A 24,546-nucleotide genomic window follows, 5' to 3' on the forward strand; every position below is an offset into this window, starting at 1 on the left:
ATGGGCACCTCTCTACTAAGATGTCCGTGGGCAAATGCTCCTGGTGCCATGCAGATGTTTGACAGGCTATGCTGATGTTTATCTGGCTCGTGTCCATGAGAAGCTCTGGGGCTGACCCCGCACACCAAGCTGGAGCAGGGTGTCTGCCAGAAGATGCATGATCCATCACCCTTGGACCTGCACTTCTCAGGACCATCAAGCATTTGGGACCCGGAGTACAAGTGAAAAGAAGATGGGTTGAGCTTCTGCTTTGCACTCACATGCTTTTAAGCTACATGAGATTTTAGAAAGACTACATCTTACTTTGTTTTTCCTAAAACCTTGGCTCATTTTTTCTACTTTATTCTCCTTTTTCTTTACACCTACATACTTCCTATATCTTAGGCACTTTAAGCTTTCTCATTTGGGATATTTCTTTCAGTCTGCAGGATCAGCACTGTCCCCCACTGCAGTATCACAGCACTGCTTGAGGCTTTCAAGTCTTTTCAGAATATATGAATAAAAAGTAAACTACGAGAGTCTCCAGTAAGCTAAACACAAAACTAACAATCAAACTACATGGATGAGCTAAAACTTTACAAGTAATAAAATACTCTCTAAACAAAACTCTTGCAGTACTATTCCTGTAAAAGACATAATTGGCGTAAGTACATGACTATGGGAATAATACTGAAAGGAATATTAGTAGGGAGTTATACAAAGTTCTAACTGTGGAAGGAATTTGCAGTAATTAGACAAATCGGTTTCTTCTCAGAAAATATAGTTAATATGTACCAGAAGTGGAATCTCAGACTCCATTAGTTTGCAAAACCATGTCTTTGTAGCCAGGAGGAACATTTTTTTCTATGCTAAGAATCCAAGTCTGTGGCTTAAAAGTGTGTTTTGATCTTCTTAATGAGAATCAAATAAATGCCCCATGATAGTACTTCCAAATTAATTTATTTCATCATAAATTTATGAGCAAATTTTTATGTATACAGATCTAGAAAAGAAAAAGATAAGAAACACAGCTCTAAATTCTTACCTCGGAAAAACACAGCTCAGACAGATAAAGTGTGTTCTATCTAACCAAATGAGTCCAACTCATTAATCTATGGAATTTCACAGTAACTCTGGTGGAGACAGAAATATAACTCTGATCTTCTAAGTCCTGGGGATCAATTCTTACCACTATGAAACATTTCTTTACATATGCTAACAACTGGGGGATATTTTTTACACATGGACTTATGTTCCTATAAACATAATCTAAGTCACATCAAAGCAGTTAATAAAATTTAAGCGGTTTAAATGAAGATAGCTTTTTTCAAGTACTTGATGCACTAGTGGTATGTGTGGTTTTTTTAGAAGAGAACTCTTCAGTGTAAGAAATCCTGCTGTCGGGATACTCCTAAATGAAGTTCAGAGGATTGTTATAATCTCAGCAAGGAAATAAGAGGTGATGCAGTGAAACCAGATGGCACTAGCACTGGCTAGCTCTGGGAAGAGTGATTGCTTAGCACTCCTTAACATTGTCTTAAGTGGATAAAACATACCAGTAACATGTGGCACATGGTTTGGAGGGTGCAAATTGTATATTGTACATTGTACTTTTGGGAGACTCGATTTCAACAGTTCATTAAACCTGTGAAGAGAGAAGCACTTAAAGTTTCTTTATAGCAGGTGCTGTAATGAAACACACTGTACTACAGGAAGAGTCACAATATATGGGAGATCTAAGACCACCAAAAGACTAAACATAACCATCACATCTATCTTCTTTTACTCTGCTCTTGGAAACAGTCACTGAAGGACTGGGGTTGTCTCTCAGTGATACAGGAGCTGAGAAAAAAAATCTTCATTTTTTCCTAAAAATAGTCTGGTTCCATATGAAAACTAAGTCTTCCCTCAAGAGCTGAAATTAGCACTATTACCAAAACCAGTTAATTTCAGAGCATCAAGTGTATTTTGTGAAGAGCTACTGGCCTCCTGTAGCTACCAGAGGCCCTCTCTGCTCTCTCAAAAGCGGGCAATAATCACTCATCTCGGCAAATCAAACCTCCACACTGGCCTTTTTCAGCTGCTGGGAAATGGTTTATCATTAAGATGAAGAGGAAATAAGACTGCTTTTCTAATGTATGCCACCCATTAGTGTGAACAGCACATTTACCCCTTTTACCTCTACAAATGAACTTGGCCAGTGTAAAGTCTGGGAGAAAATTCGGCTCAATATCATCTCCCACGAGACAAGGTCAACCCAGTGACAATGCCTGTGACAAGCCTGCAACACATATGCACACACACCGTGTCCAAAGGCAATCTAATGCTACAGCAGAAAGATCAACATTTTTGTCTCCACAAGGCACACAGCCACCACTCATGCTGTGGTTAGCATGGCACAAGGCAAATTTTCTGCCTATGCCCACGGCACGGGGTTGTCTGTTTCCTCGGTTCGGCAAATTCCCCCTCCTTCATGAAAAATTTCTGCCTTACCAGTCACTTTCAAGAGCAAGACAGAATATACAGATATTTAATAAGAAGTCTATTGATTTGGGAAGCTAAAACTGTATAACATCCCACCACAAAAAAAAAAAAAAAAAAAAAAAAAAGTCAGAAGCACTCCAGGGTCAATTAAAACAAACAAATCATTATGATAGTGGTCAGTTCATGACTTAATCTTGGTGCTTAAGTTAGATAATTACAGAAAAATTGTGAATTAGGGGTATCTTTCCCTGTGAACTGCTAAAGCTCCTCGCTGACCACCATGCAACCCTTTTTGCCCATGTCAGCAGAGTTTCCCTGCAGCCTGTCTGGGTAGGTAGTGTGGCAAAGATACTGAAAAATGGGAAAGCAGAGATGTTAGCAATACAAGTAAAATCTGTCCCCATTTGTATCCTTTAAGATAGTTTGTCCTGCCCAGAGACACATCAGCTGCTGAGTAAACGCAAAAGAGACAAAAAACACATTAACCAACATTCACAATGAAGCAGGGAAATAAGTAAAGCAAAAGCACAGCCAGGAAAGTCAGTGATGGTGGCGGTTCACTCTTCTCTACAGTCTCAGAGTGAAGAACACATCTGCTGACCATACACTGACAGGGTTTGTTATTCACCTCAAAGACACTATGACCTTCCCCAGGGAGGAAAATTAAGGATGCACATTCATCTGCTTTCAAATAACACTCTACATCAGATCTTCAAGTAAGCAATTTTCTGCAATGAGGACAGGATCTGGCCATTAAAGCTCATGCTACACTCAGGCACTGACCCTAAAATTAATAACTTCCTTCTTCCAGCAGCAACATATTCCTATTTTAACACTCATTAATCCAAAGGTAAGTAGATTGCTGGTCTAGTTCAGATCCTAGTAACACAGCTCCCTCCTTCCTTGCAGCAGAAAGCTCCCAAAAGGCCAGCTAACAAGCAAGACACCATTCTGTGAAATGCCAGACAACTATTAGCTTTTTAAAGAGCTAACCATTGTGGGGTCACTAGTTTTAAAATTGCTTCCTTAGTAATCACTTAGATCTATTTACAAATTATTGATGCTTGCACAAGTTTTGACCCAGGGATAACTAAGACTGCATGAGAAAAAGCAGCAGGAGAAGAAATTGCACACCCTCTTGCTGATTCCTACAGCAGAAAATGACTTGTTATAGATGGATTTCTACTTGTAAATAGAAAAGTCAAAATGCCACTTTGACCTGTGTAAATGCATTAAGAAAACAAATCTCTTTTAATTGACACTGGCTTCAGCGAAGGTGGGGGCCTGGCCAGTGGGGCTGTACTGTCTGGCAGCAGAGCCCTGGGTTCAGCCCTTACACAGCTCCAGAGAACCTGGCATCACTTCTTTGCAGAGCAGGTCTCTGGACTTACACTACGCTGTACTGTAGACCCCTGAAAGCCAACTGTTTTAAAAATGTGAACATTCCCTCCCTTCTTAGGAAGACAGCTATCACATGTACTCATGCAACTCAGAGTTGACAAGCTGTAGCGACATTAGGTTATAACGCTACTTCAGATTCTGAAATCAGAAATATGGATTCCAAAGTTAGGACACAGCATCACCACTTCTAAGGCTTCTCCACAAAATACCTAGGTTTAAAGACTGTTGGCAGCACTCTTAAAAAACATAGACACACGTGTACGTGACAGGATCCTGAACACAGGCGACTTGCTTTGACTGCCATTGGTGACTCATGGTAGGCACTTACAGCAGATGGTATGTGCTATCAGTCCAGCTTCCCGGCTTGGAGGCCAAATGAGGTTTGTGTTTACTGCCCAGTAGCTACAAGAGAGGATGCTCCATGAATGTAGCTGCAGGGTGTGGATAGAGAGCTCATGCCAGCACAACGCCATCTGGTCTGGGAGCTGCCTTGGCATCTGCTTGGGAAACAGCCTCTTGACTTGCCTTGTCTTACCTTGGTGTTTCAGAAAATTATTTTAATTATCAGCTGCTGGATAAAGATGAGGCAGAGGAGAACAGGGTTAGTTACCTTTTCCTGCCTACTCCACTGTCTTTTAAGTCAAATCTTGTAGCAGTGCCTGGTATCTCTGAGTCATGGCATTCAAGTCATTTTAATGACAGTCATTTTGACGTGTTCCTGCATGCCTATATGTTAGGGATAAGGGAGCAAACATTTAAAAGGACTATATGAAAATTCTTTATAACCTACCCATACAAATCTGTCACATCAGTTCATCAGCCTACTCAAGTCTGAAGCCAAGTTACAAGCATGTCATGTACAAGATTACTATAAACACAACAAAGAAAATGAGATGTTGGCACACACCTACATGGATACCAATCAGTCAGAAGAAGATAAAATTCTGAGTAAAATGGAGAAAAATACTAATTAGATTTCCTTATTGGCTCATTACTTGTGAATGACAGAAACTTCTCTGTAAGTGGGAATTCACAGAGCTTGAGACTGTGTCTTAGAAATATTAACCTACTGTATATAATACAGTGTCAGTTTGGTATCCAAAAGGAACAGAGAAGTGTCTAGGCAAAGCTATTTACAGAAGTCAAGATCGAGTAAGTAAAGATGTCACATTAAAGCAGTCTTGCTTTAGTGTCTTGCACAGAAGTCTTGCACAGAAACAGTCTTTCAAAAGTACACCAGCTTCAGTTTGCTTATCTTAATACCCCCTTAGAGGGATTAAATTAAACCCAAAAAGATATTTTTATTTTTTAATAAGAGCATCTACGAAGGGATTTAATGTTCTTTAATGTTACAACAGTAAATAATTTCTCTTAGCTGTACTCAGTCTCTGCAGAGTTTGAGTTTACAGAGCGCTTGGTCGATGCCACTTTCTGCCTATGTATGCTGCATGTTATAGCACATAGAAAATAACTCCTGAGTTCTTTCCTCTGGTAGGACTTTTCTGCAAATTCAAACACTGAACTGCTGCCTTCCCTCTGGGGCATGTGAAAATCGCAGCCAAGAGCACTCAAGATGTGACTCCTAACAGTCAAAGTCACCCAACTTCTCACTCCAGCAGAATTAGGACTTCATCACCAAGGCCCACATCTGCAACGGGATGTACGCTTTAAACCCTTGATGGCTTCCACTTTCTGACATTTTTTTTTCCTTTCAAGGAATAGCTAAAAACACTGGGATTTTTTTTTTTAATGTCATAAAGAAAAGGAAGACAAGATAATTAAACATGCAAGATCCTACATGAGTCACGATCTGAGATTCATTCTAGTGTAGTGTATTGAAAAACATGGTCTGGGAAGGACTCCTAATACTGAAAGCTGCCACTTTCAATTTTCTCCTTCTCAGTAGCAGGATGTATGTAGAAAGGAAACTAGTAACAGCAGGGAGATAAACAGATATTAAAAAAATGTTAATGCAAACATACATTAAAAGTGTAAGCCTGCTGGACCATTAGGTCAGGCAAATGCATTATATATGATGGCTGATTTTCTTGCCCTGGTACCACACATTTTACTAAACCCCAAAGGAATTTCCTTCATAATTCAAACAATGCAGAAACAGTCAGTGCTTATTGACTCACCGTGGCAGCATGACACTGCTGGAAAAAAAAAAAAAAAATGTCCAGAGTAGCTGAAAACATGCAGAAATTTTAAAATTTTGTCAACTCCTCATCAGGACACATATATTAACATTCATTCTAGCCAAAATCTACAAGAAGTAATTTGACCAGTATACTCTGGCACCACAGTTCCCTTTGTGATGGCACCATCCTGTAACGTATGAACCATACAGACATTCCCTGCCCCGCTACACTCTGACCTTCTTCTTGTGGCACTTTAAGTTTATGAATTCCCATTGTATGTCATTGGTCAAAGACAGCCAGTTTTCCACCTTATCCTTCTGTTCACTGTAATGCTTGCCCATGTTCTACTGCTAGCAAATTTCATTACTATACACACTTTTCTTTTTTACCTAAATCACTAATGAAAATATTTCATGAGAGCAGTCTGAAGATCAAACTTGCAGGAATCTCCTTCAAAACTGTGTCAGACTTACAGACTGTCAGCTCTTCTTTGGCTAGTTTATTGCTATCACTACAAAGTAGACTACGGCCTAGATTTATTAATAATTTGCCATGAGGCAAGCAGAGCTCTATCGCAGTAGTAGGAGAGACGAGCTCTGATGACATTACAGGAACCCTTATTCAAAATCTTCTCTCAAACAAGTCAGAGAGTGATTTTTCTGGTACTAACAGCTTCTCTAGTCTCCAGACACAGCTGAAAAAGCCCTGCCAGAAACAGGCATATATAATTCCTGCATTATTTATGATTTGTTCCTTTTCAGTTTCTTTTCTCCCTCAGGAGCTCATCACCAGGTTGTGCAAGATTTGGGTACGTGCACGCACAGCTCCCCACCAGCCCCAGGCTCCAGCCTCCCGGGGCAGAGCCTCCCCGTGCTCCCCTTCCATGCCCTCTTGACAGCTGAATTAGCACTCCGGTTTTCAGGAAGAAAACGTAACACCTCACAGGAAAGCCTGTTCAGCATACAGGCTTCTCTGGCAAGTTGAAATGCCTTCCTCTCCTTGAGCAGACCAGACGTGAGTCATAGAATCATTTAGGTTGGAAAAGGTCTTCAAAATCATCAAGTTCAACCTTTAACACTGTCAAGTCCACCACCAAATCATGTCCCTAAGCACCACATCTACAAGTCTCTTAAACACCTCCAGGGATGGTGACTCTATCACTTCCCTGGGCAGCCTGTTCCAGTGCTTGACAATCCTCTCAGTGAAGAAATTTTTCCTGATATCCAACCTAAACCTGTCCTGTAGCAACTTGAGGCCATTTCCTCTTATCCCATTTGAAGAAGGAAGTTTAACAGAAAAAGCAACACCCATCATGTCAAAGGTGTCCAGCCCTCTCCGGCCTTTCAAGATTTTGATATTTTTCTCCCTTCAATATTACTTTCCTAAAAAGGGCATTTAAAGTGCCCTTCAAATACACGTCATGGCACACGAGGCAAGACTTTAATCATAGCAAGGCAACAAAGAACAATAATCTTCCCCTCTTGTAAACAGGCATTAAAATAGCTGTAAGCTACAGTAACAGGCATTTTGTGCATATCAATAGCCAAACAACACACATAACAACAGGAAATAATGGCTATTTTTGCAGACTAAGGGCTCTGCTTTGCTATGCAGCATTTGCCCCATAACTCTCATTCCCTGAGCTGCAATGACGGCACATGTGCTAGAGCCACCGCGGGGCGTAAGGCCGTGCTGGGGCAGCTCGGCTGGAGCGGGCAGCTGGCAGGAAGGCAGTGGGTGCTGCGCGGGCTGAGGCTGGGTCAACACTACAATGGAGAGAAACATTTTTAAAAACCCATAGCATTTAAGATTACTCCATTCATGCTGTTCAACACCATCATGATTATGAACATGCTGTGAAGTATATGTATGCTGTAAGCACTTTTCCTGAAATTCTGTGCCCATAATAAACATACAGTGTTTATATCGCCACATTTAAAAATATTAGGATTGCCTATGAAATATAGTTCCTTCTAGTTATATTTAAACATGTCATTAAAAATTCATTACATTTATCCACCACAACTCTACCTGTGCAAGTTCTCTAATTGGGACCTGAATTATTTTCATTGCTTAATTTTTTTTTCAGAAAACTACTTCCTAAGATCTCATAGAATTGTTCAGTGTTTGGGGGGAATACGGGCAGAAATATTTATTTCTACACCCTCCACAGAGAGAAAACCGAAACATTTCATATGGGAAAATGTCACTGAATAGATATCAGTTGTTCCTTCTCAGGGAGAAAATCCAGCAATGTGAATTACACAGCACCGTAGCTGGTTTTTGCCTTTCATCTCACTGACAGCATCAGTGACAAAATGATAACCCAAAAAAGAGAGAGAAAGAGAGATAAAAGGACACAGAGATACACTGCAGCAGCATTAAGCATACACAAGTCGAGTATTTATGTGCTATGAGCATAGGATGATCTGGACTGATGCAATCAGGAAAAGGCAATGCATGAAGGGTTTTTCTCTTATTAATTGATTATTCTCTTTGCTACCAGAGAAAATTTAGGCCAATACTGCTGCTTTCCCAGCAGTTAGAGACATGATCTAAAGTAAAGGAGGGTGTAGGGGGAAAAACTGAAATAATTCAAAGATCTACTTCCTTTTGTTTTTCTTAAGCACTGTATATTGCTGCTGGTTTAATAAGAACATCTTAGGTGGTGCCTAAATGTGCCAAATCAACAAAAACATTTCACAGAGAAGCCTCTAGTCTGCAGCTGCTATATGCTGGCACCCTGTAAAAAAAACACGTGTAACACGTTCCACCTTGACAATGGCCCAACGTATTAATGAATTATGCAGTAAACAAATGTAATTCAACTTTCTCCTATAATAAAAAGGTGTGTTAAACCTAGGACATTCCTCCCTATAAAAAATTTGCTCCTTCAAAGTGCCATTTTTAAACTTCTGAATGTTTCTCCCTCTCCCTGTCCCCCTCTCCTCTCTGAGGCATCCTAAGTGCTGGCAGAAGATCCATATGTATTTTACTGCACAGGAAGTCTTACTGTGGGAGACAGAGAGGGGGAGGAGTGGCAAAAGTAATTATCAACTCCACATTGTGTATGAGCCAAGGCAGGCACATACTACCCAGACACATTCATGCCTGTAACATTCCCAAACTGCTGAGTGTTCATACAGCTGCCTTCCCACAGAGATTCAAAGCTCCCATCTTCTCCCATATTGCTGATGGCACCACAACACCACTGACAATGTGTTTGTACAGTATTCCCATGCTGAGAAATGCAAGGGGAAAATATATAAGTATTTTAAAATACACCTCTCCTTATGTCACTAAGAGGGCCAAGCGCAGAGGAGGCTCTTTTGCTGTATAAACAGGCCTGCTCAAAGCCTGCAGCTGGCAGTGGATGGCAGATGGGCATTTTCTTTCTGTCACTGTTTCTATCACCAAAGCAGCAAGAGAGATGTTGCCAGGCCACCTCCGTTTTCTGCCTACAGCCAAAGACAAATGGCACAGAGGTGGGTGAAGAGCAGCGCATTGAAGCAACTGATAGAAACCTGGCTCCTTTCTGAAACACCTCTTCTGCTTCTGTTTAAGAATATGCTGTGTAGCAGAGATCATATTTTGTGATTTATTTATAAGTTGCACCCTTTTACTAGCTATTTTAAAATCATTATCTAAGTAATCTGCACAATCCCAAAAACCTAGTATAATATTTATGTTTTGCCTGGTGCATACTGTAAATTCTAATTTAAAGGTGTTTTTACCCGTTATGGTAAATAGTTTCCACAGAAATTGAAGGTACTAAATTACCATAATGAAAAATCCTTGTAGTTGCAGTAAAATTTTCAAAATATTTGATGTAAAACCAGAGTTCAGTTTCTCAAATGCAAAACCAACACTGTAGGTTTCTCAGAAATTGTTTGACAAATGAACAGGGCTCTCCAGGGCACTTACAGATGCTCCAAAAAATACTGGCTGGTCAGAGGGAAGCAGTTTTATTTTTAAAAAGCTACTGGGTACTGAAATTAACCTTACTCAGCATCTGGCATCAAAATGCACTCGGCAGCCTGCACCCTTCCAAAAATCCTTTGATATCTGAACTTTTCTGATAATGTGCCCAAGACCACCCAATGGGTTCTCCTGGACATTTTGCCACAGCAGCAGCTTCCCTCTCCTCTGATCCCAGGAACTCAGATGCAGAAGAACGAGCAAAAAATATACATCCTCCTTGTGGCATACTCCCACGACAATGCTGCCATCCGAACTCCCGGAGCAGGTGCACAAGGTGCAGGGCGGCGTGGGGAGGGAAACACAGCACCCGAGCAGCAACTCCCTTCCTCGCAGTGCAACCTCCTGACCCTTTCACTCCTAATTTGGTTCGTCTCGAGCATCAAGGTCAACATAGCAACGCTGGTTCTCTACTTAAAGCAGATTTGAGAGCACAAAGTGAGGCAGTGATAGCCATCTCTGAAGGTATACCACAACCCGCATGGCAGCCAACTGAATGGGAAATAATCACTGGAGAGCAGGAGACTGGGAGATGTTTTGCCCAGAAAACACTTTACAGCCCTTCCTGTGGAAGACGTGATCCTCCCATCTCTTCCCCATGTGATTAAACAGTACTTAGAGCAGAAGAGCCACTGATTTCAAACGTTTCCTTGCTTGATTAAGGCTTACTCATCAGAACCAGATTTGTCCTAATTCAATGATGGGACTCAGATAGATTAATTTTGCTATCTTGCATATATACCTTGACACAGACAAATGGATTGTTTTGTTCTTATTAATGTTAGCTATTATCTTTATTTCTGCTTTGACTCATATTCTGAATCTGAATCAAGACTTCTTGACTGCAGAGCACAGCTGACTGAGAAATTAGTCTTTACAATTTCATGGAACACGTATGTGTTTCCCTCGGTCTGATAATGTATGCAGGCTATTATCAGAGAGTAAAAATAAAGCAGTTTTCAATTTTGCAAATGCTAGAAAGGGATAAAGCAAAGGAAATACACATCTTCAGCTACTCAGTGGCCAAAGGATTCAGCTACTTAGTGGCTAAAGGATTGCTTTGTCCATTTCCACTTCTACTTTCACATTGGAGAGGTTAACACATTTGTTTCAGGGTATTTAAGTGATCTCAGATTTAGTAAAAGACCTTTGGGGCTTTTTTTAATAAAATGTAAACTTTGAACAAAATTTGACCTGATAGACAAATTTAAAGACTTTCCATTATGCACAGCATATATTACATGCATGCACATGCATGCAATTTTTTACCTGATGACTACAAAATATTGTCCTAACAAACAGAAGGTCCTCAAGAAAATTCGCCCATGTTGCATGCAAATAACAAAACATTCCTGCAAATGCAGTGGGACATTTCACAGAAGACAACTGCAACAAACAGGAACTTGTAGCCATTATGCCAACAAACATCCAATGAAAGCAACCCACAGTGTGAGACAGTGATTAGATATTTGGAAATATTATATAATAAATCTAGTTTTTCTCAAACTTACAAAGCAGCTCATTAAAAGCAACAATCTTGGGGTTTAGTACAATGAGGAAATGCTAGCTACCAAGCCAGAAAGATTTTCTTCAATAGGCATGAAAAGTAAATTACATTTACTACTAAAAAGAACTACCATGCATACATCTTTCATGGATACCATTTCCATAGGAAGAATAATGTACTACATTTGCCAATAAAGTTTATTTGTCTTACTTAAAAAGCTGAAAAGTTAGAGGACACAAAACATGTTTGTCCCAGAAGAGTAAAACAAAACATCTAAAAAATCAGATCTCTCTCATCAAGAAAAGAGACGAGTTTACATTTACATCAAAAACAAGGTAAATAAAAAAGCAAAGCATAAAAGTGAAATTCTTACTTTAACTTCCACTGTCTTCCCGCCTTGCTCGATATGCCTCTCCAGATATTCAGAAGACAGCAGGTCACTGCAAGAAGAAGAAAAAAAGAACCATAAGACTTGCAGCGCATGGGTTCTTGCACTCCCTCTCAGCAAGAACTGATTAAACATTTACATTTGAAAAGTGCAAAATCTGCAGGGTACTTTTCCTAAAACGTTCATAAAAATCACTGAACCAACCACCTGCAACGGAGTTACACAGTATATGGGATACATTGATTTTTAGTACTAGAAGGCAGGACAAGGAAAACCGTGGGGGGTCTTCCCACAGAAGGTTCAAAACAACCACTGATAATGATTTTAATTCAAGAGACTTCTATTTCCTGCTAAAAGTGAACAGTAAAGAAGTTAGATGAACTTAAAAAAAAAAAAAAAAGAAAAAAGAAAAGCAGCATAAGGATGAGAAAACAGTTGGAGTCACTTCTGAAGCAAGTAGTATCTTAGGGAAAAAGGCAGCGGCCTCCCGGGACAGACTCCTAGGGACACAATGATTAAAAGACCTTGTAATGCCAATATGGTGAGCCCTTGATCACACTTCACGCTGCCAGGGTAGGCAAAGCCACCAGCCGCAGGAGCCGGCTGCCGGCCCGCTCCGGCGGGCCCGGGCACTGAAGTGGCAGCGGGCGCCATGCTGCCCCGGGCAGCCACCAACCGGCCCGTCCCTCGCACTTGCTGTCCTGAGACCCCTGCGGCTTCAGCATCGTCAGAAGAAAATGCTCTGGGCAACAGCAAACTCAGCCTCTAAAGTACACAAGGCTCTGGAACAAACACTGAAGAGAAAAACAATCAGACCTGAGGCAAACACACAGAAGTTAAATGCACTGTATTTATTATACTAAGACACTTCAATGCTAAACCAGCTAAATCCTCTCTGTCAAAAATGATCTTCTAGGCAAGTAAATAATCTACATGAGAAATTTCATTAAACATTTTCAAAGATTGCAACATTTTAATGAGATTAAATCTGTATACTAATTTGATACTGTCCCACTGAGGAGACAATTAAACTGCAAATGATGAAGAATCAGTAACAAAAAAAAAAAAGAAAACACGTGACAATGGACGCACTGATTGATGGGACAGGAGGCAATGAGCACAGACTTTCATGGCAGAAGAGGTAAAACTGAATGTTTCTCCTTCAAAAAGCAAAACACCCAGGGTAGAAGCGACCTGACCTGCTGTGAGAGGGCAAGGACAGCAGAGCGGCACCCAGGGCAGCGGCCACTTGGCTTTCCAGAGCTTCGCCCTGGCTAAACAGGCAGCGGGGCCATGGACTTCTCTGCTCTCGTAGGCACTGGTGAGAGCCCAGAGCAAGCGTCAAGCAGGACACAGTTAGTAGTATGGATCCTTTCATATTAGCCCTACAAACTGCTAACTTGGTATTTGCTTTAATAACCCAGGCACAAAAACCAGGAGCATTCTAATGAAATATGCTGATAACGCTAAGTTGGAAAGCATGGGGAATAAAAAAGACTGAAAACCTCCCAGAGGAAAGAGCTGGATGGTCTTCAGGACTGGATATTAGAAATAGGATCCAATTCAGTTGTACAAACAGCAAATCTATGCACTTAAGGGCTGGAGGGAATTTCTATTATGCTGTTTTGGAGGGCCTGGTTTATAAGGGAGACATGACTGCACTTGTTTCTGGCAAAATGATTTGCCAGATCAATAAGGTGTCTTCCTGAAAAACACAACTGTCAAAGAAGATGTATTTCCAGTCAAACTAAGGTAAGGTTAATACCACTGTCCAAAGGAGACCTCTTTTCAAATACTGTGGACAGGTACTAGACAGTTTTGCTAAGAGAGTTCAATTACCTGGAAGCACAGAGAGGCTCCTGAGATAACCAGGGAATGAAAAGCTCTTGAAGTCTAGCAAAAAAAGAGTTGTGAAGGGATCTGAATGCACTAGTGTTTATACACAAAGATGTAAAAGTAGCTAATTAAGCTATAGAAGATTCTAGCAGGACCTCAAATATACGCAGACTGTCAATTAATCAATGGAAACTGGTGTTTAAAAAAAAAAAAAAAAAAAGACTTCATATCTAAGTGCAAGCAACAGAGGCAACAAAAAAGAGGGATGCTAATAAATTTCTGAATAGGAGCAAACATGGGACAACTGTCCACGGAGGTGAAGTCCCCTCAGTCACAGTGAGTTCACAGATGGCTGCTGCTGAAAGCAGGAGGTCTCAGTGCCTCCTCAGCAGAAGTGTTGAACCTAACTTGTGTGAGCACAAGCACTCATCAAAATACTCTCGGTGTCAGAACTAACAGTCAAACTACTCATGGTGTCAGTACTGGCACTTGTCAATGTATACTTGGGAGGGTTCAACAACCCCATGTTGTTGCTGCATTAGGTAACTGAAGTCCCTTGTGAAGAGGTACGATATGGTGCAGAGCTAATGCAAGGGAGGGAAAGTAACTGAGCAGCTGTCAATAGGGGAGGAAGAAAGAGTGAACAACTCCTTCAGGCACTGCAGAGCCAGTGTGATCAGCTGCCCCTAGATTCCCCCTCTAGAACCCCCTTAATTTTGATCAGGCTCATACTAATGCTTTGCATAGCAGCCTATGAGTGACCTATTATTGAGGAATGCCTAAAAGAGATGCTGTTGTTTGAGTCACTGATTACAACCCTCTAAATCCTTTTAGAACTAAATATTAAATATTTATGATATTCATCCACCTTGGGGAAGCTCAAAGATTTCTGTAAGGTTTGTATGCCTTTTCCAGACTTAAAAATTTAGACATATGCTCTCTTCAAATGTATTTAGTTTAGCTTGATGAAGTTAGATACATAGTTTCTCAGCGTTCACTACACTTTCTTTCCAGCTCAGTCTATACTTCCACGGATTTACTAAAGCTGCCTCTACAGCTCGGGGCTCTACTTTTACTCTTAACTGTTTCTGGAGGACTTCGTTAAAGTGAGGTTGTCCTCCTTACCTGATGGCCACAAAGGATTTTGTGCCAAGGAAGATGCAAGAGATCATAAAAAGCTAGAAATTAAAGTAAGCACATAGTACAAGAGACATAGATTAAACAGAATGACTTAACTCAGAGAGAGTTTATAGTTGTATTTGGAGGGATGACAAAGAGAAGTACGGGGTCTTCTCATGTGGGTCTGACAAAATTATTGCTGTTAATGTTTTCAAGTTCTGGAAGATCATATATTATGTCCTCAAAGATTTGGAGATTGTATCTGGCATGAGAAAACAAAGAGATTGATCATTCTCTGCGTTGTACAATGCAAGAACCAGAGGAGGTAACAGAAGAGACCAATAAGCTCAAAACTAAGAAAAAGAGACCTGTTCTGGCACAGCTGCTGGTTACAATGTGGAACTTCTTGCCACAGGAAAACATGGGAGCTCGAGGTCTGTACTGATTCAAGCTGGGAATGGACAAGTTAATGGGTCTAACAAAGGGCTACCAAACATACAGAAATCATACTTGACTCAGAAAGTGGGGAAGCCACATACAAGGGTTCTCTGCTCTTCTGCTTCTCCCTCAGCATCTTCCTCGGGCCACTGGGACAGGACAGTTGGCCAAGCGCCCCTCTGACCTGACCTGGGCTGCTCTGCCTGCACCATGGCAGGGTCCTCTTTCTCCTGGAGGTTACGTAGGGTTCCCCAGCATGCAGCTCCAGGGTTGCGGGTGATCAGACAGCTGCTCTTGTCCCCCTGCAACCCCTCTGACTGGCAGACCCAGGTTATCCAAGTTGTGTTTACTTTCAAAGTAGACCAGGAGAACAATTCTTAAGCACATCCATCCATACCGCAACTCCTGCTCAGTCCCTGTTTTCAGGACAAAAAGGCTGAAAACAGCTGGGAAGCTGCTGGCATTCCCCCAGCTCTCAAGGTCTGTTGCAGTGCCTCAGTTCCCAAAATGAGCTTGGCTGAAAGGGAAACGCCATGGGGTCACCAGTCCCTCCTGGGGACAAAGTCCAGAGCTTACAAACAGATGACAAGTCTGAAATTTAAAGGCATTTTTAAAGCCTAGCCTAAGCAACATGGCAAGCAGGATATGTCCAGGAATAGTTTATCAAGTAGAAAAACCCACAAATGATGCCATGTTATACTTTGTTGTTATTACGACTCACTGCACAGAAAATATCATAAAAAAAACAACACTCTTGCAGATCCAGTAACACAATCAGTGCTACACACAAATTAAGCTACAACCTAACAGTCAGACACAGTCTTAGAAACTTATGCCAAAAGATATGTTTTTCTCATGAAATCACCTCATAGGTGGAGTAATGTTTTGCCTTCAGTAACAGTGAGGCACATAAATGTGTAATTTTGTTAAAAGTCATTATTTTGAAACAAACAAAAAGCTATAGTGAAACATTTGTGAAACACAATGAAAATTATTTAAGCAATGTAAGACACTGAGCAATAAGCATTAAAATAATATATATTTCAACATAAATCATACAACTGTTTCCTATGGTAGAGATGAAATAGGAATAATTTACCTTGCCTGCCAGCCTAAAAGCCATCTTTGTCAGTTTAAGTAGCAGTTTTGGTATTAATTATAAAGAAAATCTGCATATGGGAATGCACAGAATGTGGAAAAAAAATCTTAAACACATGAGGGATGTAGAAAATTATAGTGAAAAAAAAAAATACATCTACACTGTAGAAGACAATACTGCAGAACGAGATTTTTAGAAACACTCACTGAGGCATTTTCAAAATTCTTTGAAAAGGCATGGCAAAAACCTGTATATGTTAAGACCTAAAAATAAAACATTTCACAGGAAAGAAGCACATGTGATCTGTGGCTTTTACAAGGCAAAACCAGTTAGGCTAATAATAGTAATTCTGTTTTCAGAGGTCTGTTATTTTAAAAATGTACACAAATCAAGTAGTGTAGTTTTGTTTACAGCAGCATCTTTTTTTGGAGCATTATCTTAAGTCAAAACCATATGAGCTCATCCCATACGGACCCAACAGCATAAGTGCCAGAACAAAAAAAATGAGCAAGCTCCTCTCTGCTCTTCCAACTCTCCCAAACAGTCACAACAATAGTACAGAGTAGGAGGTAGTTGGGCAAATTTTCTTAAAGAAGAGGGCCCCAACTAAGAAAATTATCCTTATCCAAGATCATGCATGTATACGCACTTAAATTCTACCTTAATGAACTGTAGCATTTGCGGTTTACCAAACCAAAGCTGGGATTGGGAACCCAGAAAAGCAGATGAGCTTTGGAAATAGACAGGTTTCCCAACAGAAAGAGGCTGTTACAGGAAGAAAAAAAAAAAGGGGGGGTGGGAAATGACGTGGCAAGAGAAAAGAGGACAGAGCAGGCCAAGTGTTGAAAGAAACAGAAAGAAAGAAACAGAAGATTATAAAGGATTTTCACTTGAAAGAAAGGAAAAAAAAAAAAAAGGCCATTAGAGATTTTTGAGAAGGGAACAGCTTTATATTTGAATATGAAATGGATAACAAACCGGGAATTATCCCTGCAAATGAGATGGAAACTTCCATTTTCAAGAAAAGAAAGAAAATGCCCATCACCAGCTTCTGAACAAAAACTAACACTCTGGCTTTAAGAAATTGTCAAGACGGAATACCTAAAAGTTATGGAAGAAAAAGAACAGAAACAATAGTGACCTCTTTTAGAGGCCATAGGAAGAATTAAAAACTTAAGAAATGTAAAAATAAAGGGAGTTCATAATCATAGTACTAAAATGCATCTTTGGCATATCAGTGTTATAAATGAGATAAATGACTGGCTTCATGATACCTGATATCATTGCTTTGTCTCCTTGGACACTGTGGGAATTCTCTATAATTTCTCTGTCTGTTCACCCCAATTTCTATTTCCACAACTCTCCATTAGGTACACCTGAAAATTCAGATTAAATATGGTACCAGACAAGGGCATCAAATGAGAGATCTGAGCTGAGATGCACCACTGAAAGGAAGACAAAGTTTTACCTGAAATCAGCAGAAAGGCCTGATTGGGTCGAATGCCAGTAGGAAATTGTCAACAGCCATATGGAGACATTCAAGAGAAAACAACAGGTTCAGGGAAATGATGGAAACAGTGATAAGAGAAAGATGCCATATCAACTGCACAATTCATGCTAATTCACGTTGCAGAAGCAAGATGTGAGAAGAGAGCGTCCTGCAGCATCACACTTGAGCAGGCTGCAGTAAAAGGAATGGGCACTGTTTGGGCACCAAGCACGTGAGGATGACAAAACTTCCCATCAAGTGAAAGATTTTCCCCCCATGGTATACATCCCCTACCAAGTAACCCAGAAAGGTCTCAATTATAACTCAATTAAATAAGGGAAGTTACCCTCCTCAAGAGAATGGAAAAGGGAGGGAATCAGATTCATATAGGAGATTATTGTAGAAGATGGGATACTACCAGCATGTTGCTTTGAGAAAAGTGCCAAAAGAATCCTTTTATTAACAGGACTAATAGATATGGAAGGAGTGACTAGGGGAGGTAACTTTTCAGAACAGCTCACCTTGTACACCAGGGAAGAGAAGGCAAGTTGATTATTATTATGAAACAACAACCAAGAAAGTGAAAAACTAGATGAGAGGGAACAGAAAGGATGTTTCTATCTGTCAGTCAGTAAGAGTACAAGGGACAACTAGCATTACCTCGCATTACACTATGGTCTTAAAACATTCTCAGTATCAGCCATGAGCTAAATGAAAAATACAGCAAGATAAACTAAAAAAAAAAAAAAAAAGAGCCACTTTGCTAGTAGATTTCTGTATCTGACTAGCTAGGACACTTTAATTCTCCTTTATCCTCATGCCTATCCATATCTCTTTTATCCTCAAACACCTCCCTGCTCATACATCATCTTTCCTTGCACTTCAGGGGGGATTAGCTATCTCCATACTCCATGAATCTACCTGTTTTAATAGCCACAGCTCTAAAACTTTCATCCCCTCCTTCCCCTCAGAAGTTCTGCTGAATTTCTTTTTATGTGGATAGTTAATTTAATGACTGTATCTATTACGTTAGCCAAATGAACTAATCAATCAAAATTAGGTAGCTTCTCTTAGAAACAGCAGCAGTTTTCACAGCACCTATGAGAGGAAGGAAAAAACAACTGAGAAAAACAGTACTGGTTCTTGTCTGCAGAAATTTAAGTTTCTCCCTTTTTAAAAACATTCTTACTCTGTTGCTAATATGAACAGGAGAAAGGAGAAAGTAATGTCTTAATGTTTCTACTCTTACTATTTAAGACTTTCTCCAAAAAAGAAATTAGGGATTTACAAATGGGTTGAGTCCTCAAGAGATCATACACAAATGCTGAGTTGTACCCAATCCCAGTCCTTTCCTGGAGCTTTATTTCACATTTCTTTAACAATGATATACAACTTGAATTTCTAATGGATTCTGTTCCAAATAGTAACATATATTACATTTTTTTCTTCTCCATAACTTCCTTCTTAGATCCCTAATACTATCTGACTTGAAAATGGAGTTAGTCCCTTTATCCCTTAATAGTTGATTTGCGTGTGGGACACAATGGTTACTGCCCTGCACCCTGATGCAGACATCAAACTGCAGAGTGAGCCTTCCACCCTGGGCCGGGCCTCCACCTGATAAAGTCTTACAGGTCTGGCTTACAAAGAGCATGCGTTTGATTTACTGGATTGGCTTCATTTCTTGATGGGAAAATGTTTAAGCAAGTTGAAGACATTCTGGCTTAGTTTCACTAAACTTCTATTACACACATGGTTCCTATTACTCGCATAAAAAAGGAGAGAGCCCACAACAAAAGCTGCAAGGAAAACCTGTAAAGCAGCAGCAGTAGTTTCAATGCTGAGGCTGGTGTGGCCGTATCCTGATGCTGGATGTGCCTTGTGTACCTGAGCTGCACCTGAAGTACATCCAGCTCCTGCTGCCATCAGCATCCTCTGGTGCCACTGTCCATCTACAGTTACTAGCCATCGACTTTTGCAATTTAGTCTGATCTTCTCTACCTAAATGGCCACATATAGGCAAATCTATGAGAAATTACTGTAAATGTGGCACGTAATGATGAACAGATAGTGCTTGTGTTTTCCAGGGAAAGAAACTAAAAGTTTACATAAAAGTTCTCCAGCCAGGAAGAGAGACACAAACTAATCATTTACTGACTTATATCACTACACTTCTCCGTATGTTTTAATGAAATCTGAATATAGCTCCCTACTTCACAAACTAAGAATAAGACAAACCTAAAGTAGCTCTGAAATAACAATTTCAGATTCTATTTTTTATTGCAACTTAAATATAGTCAAATTATTGTTAATATTTCTTTCCTCAATATTAACATTTCTTGATCTAAATATTGAAATTGGTAAATAACATCTGATATATAATGATTTTTTTTAATAAAGTGTTTTAAAACATTTTGTGATACAAACACTGCAAAAGGCACAAATTCAATACAGCAGTTAATTCATCCTGCTAGTGATGGAGGGAAGGTGATTACAGTCTTCTCTGTCAGACAACAGGGAGATCTAATCTACTGCCCTAACAAGGAAGCTGCACCCTGACACACACAGATTCGTCCCAGTCTCCAAGTGGAGATACTGCTACTCAAGATGCCGCAATGCTAAACTAGAGATTTTCACAAGCATGAAAAGTAGACAGCAGCTGTTTGCAAGACTCCTGGCAGAAAGATAAAATCAGATTTTTCTAGCTCTAAACTTCTGTTTTCACAGCCAGAGGTGAAAGCAGGCTGAGCAAAGTTCACTTACTCTGCTCCTTATCTAGTTTTCCTTACAGTACCAGTGGAAACACAAGTGTCAAAAGAACTTCTGTCCACTTAGGCTAATGAATAATTTACACCAGCATATCTAAAGGCAATTATATTTTTTTTTTCCTACAGAAATTTCAGAAGTAATCCTATTAAAATCCTTGTTCATACCACTACTACAGAGGAGTTTCCTCAATGCCATTGTGTTCGCATGCTTGTTACTTTAAAGTCAGGATAAACATAATTAATTCTAATATTTGAGAAGATAGTAAATTAATAATAAAGGGAAGAGGCATGCACACAAGAGGCACAGGCTACACGTTTTCATGCACAAATCTACTAGATGTGGTCTAATCCTAGGTTTAATATGCCTCTTCATACAGTCAAGCTGGCTTATACTATATGGAAAATCACTTTCCAAGTAAACCCACTTGTGATTTCAAGTACCTTTAAACCCAACTCTTAATTCACATTTGTGTATTGCCCACAAACACTACATTAAAAGGGAAAAACTGCAAAATTAAATGCTTAAGTGTCATGAAATTTTATATCAGCCACCTCAATGTGGCCCCAACATGGCTTTATACGATTTAATACATGGACACACATTTTGTACAGGACACCTGTATCATTTAATGAATAAATATTATTATTTGGTAGCTCCTTTCAAGATTTGCCCTCAAATTTTAGTTACTGTATACAAAATTTTGCTCTGGACTAAATATACAAATTACTCTTTTACTCATGGGCATGTCCATGATGCTCTCTTGAAAGTATTTGCAAAACACAAAAACTGAGTCCTCTACATACTGCCCTCTCTGGAGGGCAGGTGTTGGCATTTTCCTCAATACTAGAAAGCTGTGAAGTATCTTTTTCGTTTTGGATGCCCATTTTCAAATGTCACAAAGCCATATATTTTAGAAATACAATATCTTTTACGTCATAACACATTTCAGGTGTGTCCTGCCCCGTGTTGCAGTCAGGACAACCCAGGAGCATTTGGAGCTTTTCGGAGTTGATTCCAAGTGGCCTGGTCATGGGTACCTAAAGAACAACAGTCATTGAAGCAAATGGTGAAGGCACCAACCTGGTAATGGGCAAACTGGGACTGCCCAGCAAACTGCCTCACTGCCAGCACAGCTTTGCTTCATTCCCAGACAATTTTGGCAACAAATACCATCTGATTATACAAATTATTTATTTATTTATTTTTTTAAAAAGCTCCATAAAATAGGAATACATAGGGTGTAAATTATGCTCTGCCCCAGCTCCTACCTAGTTTACCATCTCCTTCCAAACTCCCCATTGCCGTACCCACTTCCCCTGTCCTCAGGTCCCCTTCCCTGGCTACATTCCTATTCCTTCTCTGCTCCTCAGCCCATCACCCCTCCTTAACAACCTGCATTTCCATGCCACTGCTTCCTGCTTCTGCCTCATGACAAGAAAGAGCAGCAAAGGAGTCAGTATCTCTTCAGGGTTACATTTACAGTTTGGCACTAACATCCATCCTAAAATGTGCATTCTTAATGACAGCAAAGCTTTCCCCTGCTGTGCTGTCGTTTCTTTTATATGCACTTAGGACAATCACCCCCTTACACTGATGGTTACTTGCTGTTAGAACTTGGATTTTGTGTTGAAATTTGAAATGTTGCTCATGTGCCAAGAATTTTTATGTAGTAACCACGAAGTAGAATAATTTCTGCTAAATAGAGTGCATTTTTCCATAATTAAAGAGTATAAGCATATATGGATTGAAAATTATGGAGAAGTTTGTTTTTATTGTTAATTTAATGAATGCACTAACTCTCCAAGTACCTGAGATGTTTCAGAAATGAGATCAGGAAAAATGGTTACCACTACTTTTACTTTTGTTCACAAAACATGCGAACTTTAGAAAAGGGTGTACCTGAAAATAGCTTTAATTCAAAAGATAACAAAACTTGAATGTAGGAACTAACTTGTTTCTAGAACCTATTCTGAAGGGACAATCTGCTAGAATTTCAAGATAGAAATGGGCTTGAAACTACAAAGACCTTGACAAAAGACACTGGTAGAGGGGCTAAGGAAAAATGAGTCATTAAATGAAAAATATCTACAATGCCAGACAAATTAAAGGGCAAGAAACTGAAATTACAGGCACCTGCTGTAGCACTGTAATCTCTCTCTTCTTATAAAGAACACTCCTTTTAATAGTATAGAACATTGTGTGGATCGAGAGTCAAAGGTCTCACACTGCATTTGTGCATGAGCCAGGCTTTTAGTTTGAATCCCATGAAAAGAAATCCAAATGTACAGTTAAGGGAGACAAGGGAAGAATTCTCTTGAAGAAGCAGTCTGCATTACTGGGAAAATCTCACAGAACATCCACATATGACAAATGACACAAAGCTTTGGGAATTAAAATTCATGGATCATCTTAAAAATGAATTAAGAGTGGGAAGACAAGAGTCCCTTAACCACCGAATCCTCAGGAGCCATATTCTGAGACAACACTAATCACTTAACTGCAGTCCAAGGAATTATCACAGCTCCCCAAACTTACAATCATCAATCTTCATTTAGCATACACAACTGCAAGAGAACAGCTAGCTTGGGAGAGAGACAAAAAAAAATCCACTTCCTAATGCTGTTCCAACCTTATTTGTCTCGCTTGCCAGGCAGCTCTGGCATTGCTGATGACCCAGCAGGTTACTTCGCCTTGGTGTTACCTACCAGTAAATTATCCTCTCTAAACTCAAAAGGCTTTTCCATTTGGAGAAGAAAGGATAGGGTGAAGGTGGGGGAATATGACAGAGGTTTACAATATCATGCGGGGCCATAGGCAGAATTAATGCAAAGCTGTTTTCGCCTAATTCCACATTACTAAAATAAGGAAGTATTTGAAAAAATTAGAAGAGCAATGTAAAACACATCAAAGCAATCACTATGTCACACAACAAGTTGTGACTCTCTGCAACATGTTGCCACAGAAAGCTGTCCAGGCAGACAGTATCAGAAGGCAACCCAGACAGGGATTAAAGTAATGAACAATGGCTCCATGAACAGATACTTAAAGGCATACACAAGGTACCTATAATCAAATAGCCATGAATATTGCAGGGACTAAGTGAAATGGACCCTGACAGTGGCCCAGCCCATGTGTTCTTACACAGCATCTCCCATTGCCAATGCCAGGACAGATGGACCACCGGTATGACACAGTTTCATGTAGTTTGTATTTAATCACTGTCACTGCTTCCTAGAGTAAAATGAATATGGTTCTTTCATATTTTAAAATTACCTTCCTATCCAAAACCATTTCTTGAACCTCTGAGAGAAAATATATTTGTGCTTCCAAGATGCAAATTATTTTCCACATGTCAGCACAGGATTGATTTTAAATACATGGTTCACATCCACATCATATAAGCTACAATAGCTGTACAGAGCAACAGCAGTGAGCAGCATCCTGCTAGCTGCATCCATTGCAGAGGCTGCTCTGCAGCTGTAAGTGGAGAACCATTTCTGAAAACATGGCTTTGACTACTTTCCATCTCCTGCTGCATGGACAAGACTATGATTCAACTCATACTGATAATACTACCAGAAAACACTTGCAGGGTTCAAAAATTTCCCCCACTTCCCCACTTAACTTCTCTCCTCTATATATAAAACTTCTCATCTTCATACTCCTTCTCAAAGACAAACAAACTCTGTGTCAAGACCACTTTCATCGCTAAGTGACATAACTATGGCTGGTTTTTAAGTAGTAAAAAAGGGCACAGGATGAAATCCCTGGCATTCTTATATCCATCTAATTTGTTGCACTGATTGGCAAAAAAAAAAGTTATAAATAAAATCTTGAGCTTTGTAGTTGGTTCACTCATATAACATTGGTAGAAGTTCTCATTTGACTGATGCTCTGCTGCTACTATCCATTTCTTAA

At 39.9% G+C, this 24,546-nt stretch overlaps 1 protein-coding gene across 1 annotated transcript in view; it reads right to left on the minus strand.

Moving 5' to 3' along the window:
- ADAM22 (ADAM metallopeptidase domain 22) overlaps positions 1 to 24,546 on the minus strand; it is a gene marked incomplete at both ends in the record, with an annotated part of 128,497 nt that overhangs the window by 57,700 nt on the left and 46,251 nt on the right. The window contains one exon of the mRNA XM_080338491.1: positions 11,864 to 11,930. Within this exon, the coding sequence (XP_080194617.1) occupies positions 11,864 to 11,930 (67 nt within the window). The remainder of the gene's footprint in view (positions 1 to 11,863; positions 11,931 to 24,546) is intronic.

Source organism: Nesoenas mayeri (genome assembly GCF_963082525.1).
Source record: "Nesoenas mayeri genome assembly, chromosome: 2".
NCBI classification, from domain to species: Eukaryota; Metazoa; Chordata; class Aves; order Columbiformes; family Columbidae; genus Nesoenas; species Nesoenas mayeri.